General features: G+C 37.7%; 1 protein-coding gene across 1 annotated transcript; it reads right to left on the bottom strand.

Annotated features, from left to right (window-relative positions):
- On the bottom strand, positions 2239-3132 carry LOC107636499. Its single transcript, XM_016340002.1, has one exon. It carries the CDS (start codon positions 3130-3132, stop codon positions 2239-2241), a length of 894 nt encoding a protein of 297 aa, XP_016195488.1.

Here is an 8726-nt window from a genome sequence, read left to right as displayed (position 1 = left end):
TGTGGATCATGTTTTTGAGCTAAGAACACAAGCATGTGAGGTTTTGAGCCTAATTGTGTGGTTACATCATATAACCACTTATTTTCCTTCTTGTGTGTGATTATTCTCTCTCTATGATTGTCATCTTTGATTTGTTTAATTCTTTATGTCCATTATTCCTTGTATACATGCATTTATATGATTGAGGCCATTGTTTCATTAGCTCACTTACCCAAATAGTCTACCTTTTATCTTCCATTGTTAGCCAATTTTGAGCCTATACTTAACCCATTTGTTCTAAATTGTAGCACATTACAAGCCTTAAGTAAAAAACAATAAATATCCCTTGTTTGGATCTTTGATTAGCTTAGGCTAGTGAGAGAGTTTATTATTCATGTTTGGGGAAAGTTGGGAACACTGGGTTGGAATAAAAGGGTGTTTTGTATTTCTATATTTGGGAATTTGGTACATTCTCATGTATTAATCAAAAGTTTAGACCTTATGCATTGATGTTCTTGTATATAGTTCAGTTTGAAAGAAAGAAAAATGAGAAAAACAAAAGAAAAAAATAAATGGTGCACGAAAATTACTTCACACTATGTAATTCCGCACAACTAACCAGCAAGTGCACTGGGTCGTCCAAGTTATACCTTACGTGAGTAAGGGTCGAATCCCACGGAGATTGTTGGCTTGAAGCAATCTATGGTTAGTTAACCCAAGTTACCGAGTGTTGAAACACTCCTCAGAACCTATTCATCCAAGCATATCCTTAATACATAAACACCATAGGCATTTGTCTCAGAAGTTCAAACCATTGGTACCTAGCTTATTTTCTCAATTTTTTTTTTTTTTTTTGCTTTTTGGTTGCCTTTTTCCGTGGCTTTTTCTTTTTCTTTTTCCTTTTCATGGCCAAAGACATTTATTCATCAAGATCCATAGACAATGTTCACTTTCTACATAAGAAATGATAATTCTACACTCTAATTTTAGTGATCTGACTAAACAATCAAGCATGCATACCACCACTTAATTCTACTTGATTTGTCACTAATTTAGCCAAGTTACTTTTGTTCAAACTTTTCTTTTATTTTTGGAAACAGAACAAGCATGGCACGCACTTGTTTAAGAAGGTGAAGTTATATCCAAACATCTAGGCATTCACTTTATTCAAAGCAATTAACAAACACACATACTAAAAAAACTACACATTCCAGAAAGATTCAACATTTACAGTTTAAACCAGAACAAGCATGCTTTTGTTTGCCCTTTTTAAAGAATTAGCAAGGAACAATACCACCTTGTGAAATTCCTTGTTTTTTCTTTGTTGTCAGGAAACAATTTGATTTCTCCTTCTTCTTCCTAAATGTTGCTTCATGCTTTAAGGTTCTTGTTTCCTTTCCTGCAAAGAGTGATGAAGTTGCTTGCTTCTCAAGCACTTGAGTGGTCAGCTCAACTATGTGTGGGTAAGTATCGGATTCTTAGATTGGTGTGTGAACACCAAACTTAGTCTCCCACTTACTTCTCTCTGTTCTTTGAATCCTTGAGTTATCTTGGAATGATGTTGCTACTAAGGGTTTTAAGCATTTCTGTGACTGCTTAGAATAGTTGTTCCTTTCATATAATTCAAAGGTTGTTGTGTTCAGTTGATCTTTATGGTGGGACACCAAACTTAGAGTCACACATTCCCCTTTGACTTATTGATCCATGAATTCATTGTTTGGTGTGAAACACCAAACTTAATTCTTTGCAATGCACAGAAACTACTTTACCCTTTTTATTGAAACAAATAAAAGAAACAGCAACAAGGTATTACCTCAGGTTGGGTTGCCTCCCAACAAGCGCTTCTTTAACGTCATTAGCTTGACGGTCAGCTTCCTCAGTTGAGGTGATATTTGACTTTGTCCTTCTCCTCCACATCTCCCAAGTAATGTTTGAGTCTTTGACCGTTAACAATGAAGGTTCGTTGTGACTTTTCTTCCATGATTTCTACTTGTCCATAATTGGAGACCTTGGTGACAAGGAATGGTCCAGACCACCTTGATTTTAGCTTCCCTGGAAATAGCTTCAGCCTAGAATTGTAGAGCAATACTTTTTGCCCTTCTTCAAATTTCTTTGGGGCTATGTTGCTGTCATGCTTTTTCTTTGCTCTTTCTTTGTAAATTTTGGCATTCTCATAAGCTTCCGCTCTGAATTCTTCCAACTCTTGAATTTGCAACATCCTTCTTTCTCCAGCAGCTTTGTTGTCCAAGTTCAGAAGTTTCAAGGCCCAGTATGCTGGAAGGGTCTTCCCAGAATTATTGAAGTTTTTGTTTCTTCCTCCATATCTAACACCACAAAATCAGCGGGAAATATAAATTCTCCCACTTTCACCAACAAATCCTCAACTATCCCATGAGGGAATTTAAAAGTTCGATCTGCCAATTGGAGGGCCATTCTTGTTGGTTTGGCTTTTTCAATCTTCATTCTTCTCATCATTGTTAGCGACATCAAATTGATGCTGGCCCCTAAATCACACAAGGCCTTCTCCACCATGACTTCTCCTATAATACAGGGGATTTGAAAACTGCCTGGGTCCTTCAATTTCTGAGGCAATTTGTGCTGAATGATGGCACTGCATTCTTCAGTTAACAACACAGTTTCCTCATTTCTCCAGCTTCTCTTCTTGGTCATCAATTCTTTTAAGAATTTTGCATAGAGTGGCATTTGCTCTATTGCCTCAGCAAAGGGAATGTTGATTTGAAGCTTCTTGAAAATCTCCAAGAACCTGGAGAATTGGCCATCCTTTTCACTTTTCATCAAACGTTGAGGATAAGGTGCTTTAGGTGTGTAAGGCTTCAAGACCTCTTTTTCTTTTTCTTTTGTTGCAAACGGTGTAACAGATTGTCCTTGTTCTTTGTCTTTCACATTTTCCTTTGCTTCATCCTCTGTGGTTTCCCTTGAAATCTCCTTTAGATTCTTTCCACTTCTGAGGGTTATGGCCTTATATTCCTCCCTTGCAATAGCCTTGACAGCATGAGAACCGCTTGTCCCAGGGGCTTGCTTAGTCAAATACAAAATTTGATTTTCTAGCTTCTGGATGGCAGCTCCTTGGTTTTGCAAGTTAGAATTTACTTCTTCCTTAAAAGCTTTCAATTCAATTATGTCTTGGCTCATGGTTGCAAGCATTCCTTCTATCCGGTTTAATTGATCTTGAAATTGTTGGTTCGGATTAGGTTGGCTAGGTTGATTATTTTGGCCATGATATGATGGTTGGGGGTAAGTGTTTTTTCTCAGTCTATGAAGGGTCCTCTCTGGTTCGGTATATGGAGGAGTTGATGTCTCTCCTCTCCTACCTGTCATACAAGAACACAGCTCAAACACAAACAAGTAAAATACTCTTTGTTAATGGAAGAGTATGGTTAGATCAATTGAGGAATTAAATCAAACAGTTAGTGAGTCAGTGAGTTAGTTGCATGAATTTAAAGGCATAAAGAAGGAAAGCATGTAACCAAGTGCAGAAATTAAAATTCAACAAGTATCTATAACAGAATTAACAAAGCAAGAGAAAATTGCTCAATCTAGTTAGCTTCCAATTTGAGAATTGTCAATCGAAAATCAATCCCCGGCAACGGCGCCATAAACTTGATGCGCATAAACATGTTATGCTACGATTTAGGAAATTGCACGATCGGCAAAATTCCTTCCGGCAAGTGCACCGGTTATCGTCGTCAAGTAAAAACTCACAATAGAGTGAGGTCGAATCCCACAAGGATTGGTTGAATCAGCAATTCGGATTAGAAGTGTGTCTAGTTGAGCGGAATCAAGAATTAGATGAGAATTGCGGAATGTAAAATTGGCGGGAAAAGTAAATAACAAGAAAATTAAATGGCGGAATCTTAAATTGCATGAATTAAAGAGCAGAAACTAAATTGCTGAAATTAAAAGGGAATGGGGCTTCTTTAGTGAGGCTTTTCATTCTGGCGTTTAGCCTCCAGTTTGAGGTCAAACTGGAGGTTAAACTTCAATTCCAGCATTTCTTATCCTTCATGATTTTGGCGTTTAAGCTCCAGTTTAGGCTTAAACTGGAACTTAAACTCCACATATGATATTCAAGCTTCCTTTATTGATTTTGTTGCTTCCTTGCTTAGCCTCTTCTTCCCTGAAATCATCCAAACAATTGCATCAAAGTCTTGCAAAATTTCATGAGAAATCTTTCATTCATAGCATTTAGGTAATATAACTAAAACTCATGGAATTTGCATCAAAATCATATTGTTTGGATGGTTCATTACTTTGTTCTTCATTTAACCATTTTTGGTTACTTTAAGCTCAAGAAAATGCATAAAACAACTAAAACTAACAGAAAAATGCTAGTGAAACTAGCCTATGATGCCTTGGCATCAGTTATCTTGTAACTCTTAGTCAGGAAAACAATTCACTTATCAAATTGAATTACGAAAAATAAGAGAGTATGAAATAAATACTTATTATACAGTAATGGAGAATATGTTGGGGTTTTGGAGAAGCTTTGTCTTCTGAATTTCAGCTTTTCTCTTGTATTCCTCTTCCCTCATGCATGCAAAAGTGCAAAGTTCCTTCCATGGCAAGCTCTATGTAAGGTGTCACCGTTGTCAATGGCTACTTCCCATCTCCTCAGTGAAAATGGTCCAAATGCTCTGTCACAGCACGGCTAATCATCTAGAGGTTCTCGATCATACTGGAATATGATTTACTATCCTTTTGCGTCTGTCACTACGCCAAGCACTCGCGAGTTTGAAGCCCGTCACAGTCATACAATCCCAGAATCCTACTCGGAATACCACAGACAAGGTTTAGACTTTCCGGATTCTCCTGAATGACGCCATCAATTCTAGCTTATACCACGAAGATTCTGATTATGGAAGCTAAGAGATACTCATTCAATCTAATATAGAATGGAGGTGGTTGTCATGCACACGTTCATGGGTTGAGGAAGGTGATGAGTGTCACGGATCATCACCTTCTCCATAATTAAGCGCGAATGAATATCTTAGATAGGAACACGCATGTTTGAATGGAAAATAGAAGTACTTGCATTAATTCATCGAGACGCTGCAGAGCTCCTCACCCCCAACAATGGGGTTTAGAGACTCATGCTGCTAAAAGGTACAAATTTCAGATCTAAAATGTCATGAGATACAAAATAAATCTCTAAAAGTTGTTTAAATACTAAACTAGTAACCTAGGTTTACAGAAAATGAGTAAACTATGATAGATAGTGCAGAATTCCACTTCTAGGGCCCACTTGGTGTGTGCTGGGGCTGAGACTAAAGCTTCTCATGTGCCTGGGCTGTTTCTGGCGTTGAACTCCAACTTGTAACCTGTTTCTGGCGCTGGACGCCAGACTGCAACATGGAACTGGTGTTGAACGCCAGTTTACGTCGTCTATCCTTGAGCAAAGTATGGACTATTATATATTGCTGGAAAGCCCTGGATGTCTACTTTCCAACGCAATTGGAAGCGCACCAATTGGACTCCTGTAGCTCCGGAAAATCCATTCTGAGTGCAGAGAGGTTAGAATCCAACAGCATCAGCAATCCTTTTTCAGCCCGAATCAGATTTTTGCTCAGCTCCCTCAATTTCAGCCAGAAAATACCTGAAATTACAGAAAAGCATAAAAACTCAGTAAATTCTAGAAATATGAATTTTTCCTAGAAACTAATTAAAATATACTAAAAACTTAACTAAAACATCCTAAAAACTACATGAAATTAACCCCAAAAAGCGTATAAAATATCCGCTCATCACAACACCAAACTTAAACTGTTGCTTGTCCCCAAGCAACTAGAAAAATAAAATAGAATACAAATAAGTCACGAAGCAATAATATCTCCGAGTTTTTGAGTGAAGCTCATATTCTAATTAAATGAGCGGGACTAGTAGCTTTTTACTTCCGAACAGTTTTGGCATGTCGCTTTATCCATTGAAGCTCAGAATGATTGGCATCTATAGGAACTTAGAATTCAGATAGTGTTATTGATTCTCCTAGTTCAGTATGTTGATTCTTGAACACAGATACTTTTATGAGTCTTGGTCGTGGCACTAAGCACTTTGTTTTCCAGTATTACCACCGGATACATAAATGCCACAGACACATAATTGGGTGAACGTTTTCAGATTGTCACTCAGCTTTGCTAAAGTCCCCAATTAGAGGTGTCCAGGGTTCTTAAGCACACTCTTCTTTTTGCTTTGGACCTTGACTTTAACCGCTCAGTCTCAAGTTTTTACTTGACACCTTCACGCCACAAGCACATGGTTAGGGACAGCTTGGTTTAGCCGCTTAGACCAGGATTTGATTCCCTTAGGCCCTCCTATCCACTGATGCTCAAAGCCTTGGATCCTTTTTTACTACCCTTGCCTTTTGGTTTTAAGGGCTATTGGCTTTTTCTGCTTGCTTTTTTTTTTTTTTTTTGCAAGCTTTGTATTCACTGCTTTTTCTTGCTTCAAGAATCATTTTTATGATTTTTCAGATTATCAATAACATGTCTCATGTTCATTATTCTTTCAAGAGCCAACATATTTAACATTCAAGAACATCAAATTCCAAAGACATATGCTCTGTTCAGGCATTCATTCAAAAGGCAGAAATCATTGCCACCACATGTAAACAATTAGAATTTGTTTTATTAAAAATTCGAAAAATATTGCCTCCTTATTCTAAAGAAAATCTTCTATTTTATTCATGTTTAATGATGATGAGGAAAATAAATTATAGCTTAATTAGAGATAAAATAACTACTAATTACCACTATATCTTCTAAGGTAAAACTAAAAATAAGAACAATTATCACAGAGTTAAGGTTAAGATTAGAGCTCAACAACCTTGAGTTTGGGATGTGGATGTTCCTCTAGTCTGTGGAGTGCTTGGTCCTTCAAGAGATAACTTCTGACGCTTCAGTTCCTTTAAGTCACGCCCTTGCTCTTCTTGTTCCCTGAGCAGTTTGCAGAGCATACTGTTTTGATTTTGCTATTCTTCCTTTATTTGGTCCATAGATTCTTGCAACTTGGTGACAGATGCTTCAAGCTGTTCCCAATATTCAAATTGAGGGACTTCCGGGAGGAATTCTTGTGCCCTCCTCTTGATGGGGTCATCCTGCATTTGTTGTTTTTCCATTGTGGTTTTAGTGATTGGTTGCTCCACTGAGATGTACTCCGTTATTCCCATCCTTACTCAAGCATCTTTGCAGAGCATAGAGATTAGGCTTGGATAAACCAACCTGGCATCTTTGGAGTTCTTGTTTGCAAGTATGTAAAATTCAGATGGAATCAGTTGATGAACTTCCACTTCTTTTCCTAACATAATGCAATGGATCATCACTGCTCTTTTGACGGTGACTTCAGAATGGTTGCTAGTGGGCAATATAAAACGCCCAATGAAGTCCAGCCATCCTCTAGTGACTGGTTTGAGATCTTCTCTCTTGAGTTGATTTGGGACACTCTTGCTGCTGGTGGTCCACCTGGCTCCAGGGATGCATATATCCTCTAGAATATTATCTAGGCCCTTGTTTGTTCTCATCATTCTCTTATTGAAGGAGTCTGTGTCATCTTTCAGCTGAGGTAGCTTAAAGATCTCCCTGATTTTGTTAGGGTGGATGTGAACAATCTTTCCTCTGACCATAGTCCAATAGTCATAGAGGGCAGTTCCAGATATTCTCTACCTGTCTGTTTGCCACATATTAGTGTAGAACTCCTGAACCATATTCCTTCCCACTTTTGTTTCAGGATTAGCTAGGACTTCCCAGTTCCTGTTTCGAATCTGCTCTTGGATCTCCGGATATTCATCTTCCTTCAGATCGAACTTGACTTCCGGGATCACTGATCTTAAACCCATTATTTTGTAGTAATGGTCTGAATGTTCTTTGGTTAAGAACTTCCCTTGATTCCAAAGTGGTTTTGGAATACTCTCTTTCTTACCTCTTGGAGTGGTTTGTTTTCCTTTAGGAGCCATGATCTTAGTGGATATAATTTAATGATCACGGATAAACACACCAAACTTAGAGGTTTGCTTGTCCTCAAGCAAAAGAAAAGAAAGGAGAGGGATAGAAGGAGAGCTAGTGTCGAATGGTGGATGAGAGGAGGGAGGCCGAATGTGGATTTAAAAGGGAGGGGGGTGGGTTTTCGAAAATTTAAAAAAAAGATAAGATAGAAGTTATGATTTAAAAAAATAAGTATGATATAAAAAGATGTGATTTAAAATTGAAAAGATATGAAAGAAATTTGAAAAAGATAAATTTGGATTTTGAAAAAGATAATGTGGAGATTTGAAAAAGATATTGATGAGTTGAAAGGATTTTAGAAGGAAAAGAGATAGATTTGTTTTGGAAATTTTTGAAAAAGAGTTGGATTGGATTGAAAAAGAATTTGTGTTTATGGATTAAGATACATTTGATATTTTTAAAGTAGGGTTTTTAGAAATTAGGGATTTTAGAAATCAGGGTTTGTAACATGTTTATGCAAGAAATCATGAATTGAAACATGAAAATTAAAATTAAAATGAAAAATATGAAGTAAAAACAAATTTACCTCCTCCCCACCATCCTGGCGTTAAACGCCCAAACGCTGCATGTTTTAGGCGTTTAACGCCCAATTGCTGCTTCTCCTGGGCGTTCAACGCCCAGCTGTTGCTTCTTTCTGGCGTTGAACGCCAAGAACTCCTTTGTCACTGGGCGTTTTTCTAAACGCCAAGGACGCTGTAAATCTGGCGTTAAACGCCCAGAAGGAGCTTCTTT

The sequence above is a fragment of the Arachis ipaensis genome, chromosome B04 (assembly GCF_000816755.2).
Source record: "Arachis ipaensis cultivar K30076 chromosome B04, Araip1.1, whole genome shotgun sequence".
Classification (NCBI taxonomy): domain Eukaryota; kingdom Viridiplantae; phylum Streptophyta; class Magnoliopsida; order Fabales; family Fabaceae; genus Arachis; species Arachis ipaensis.
The sequence above is the reverse complement of the archived record's forward strand: the minus strand, read 5'-3'. Positions and strand labels throughout refer to the sequence as shown.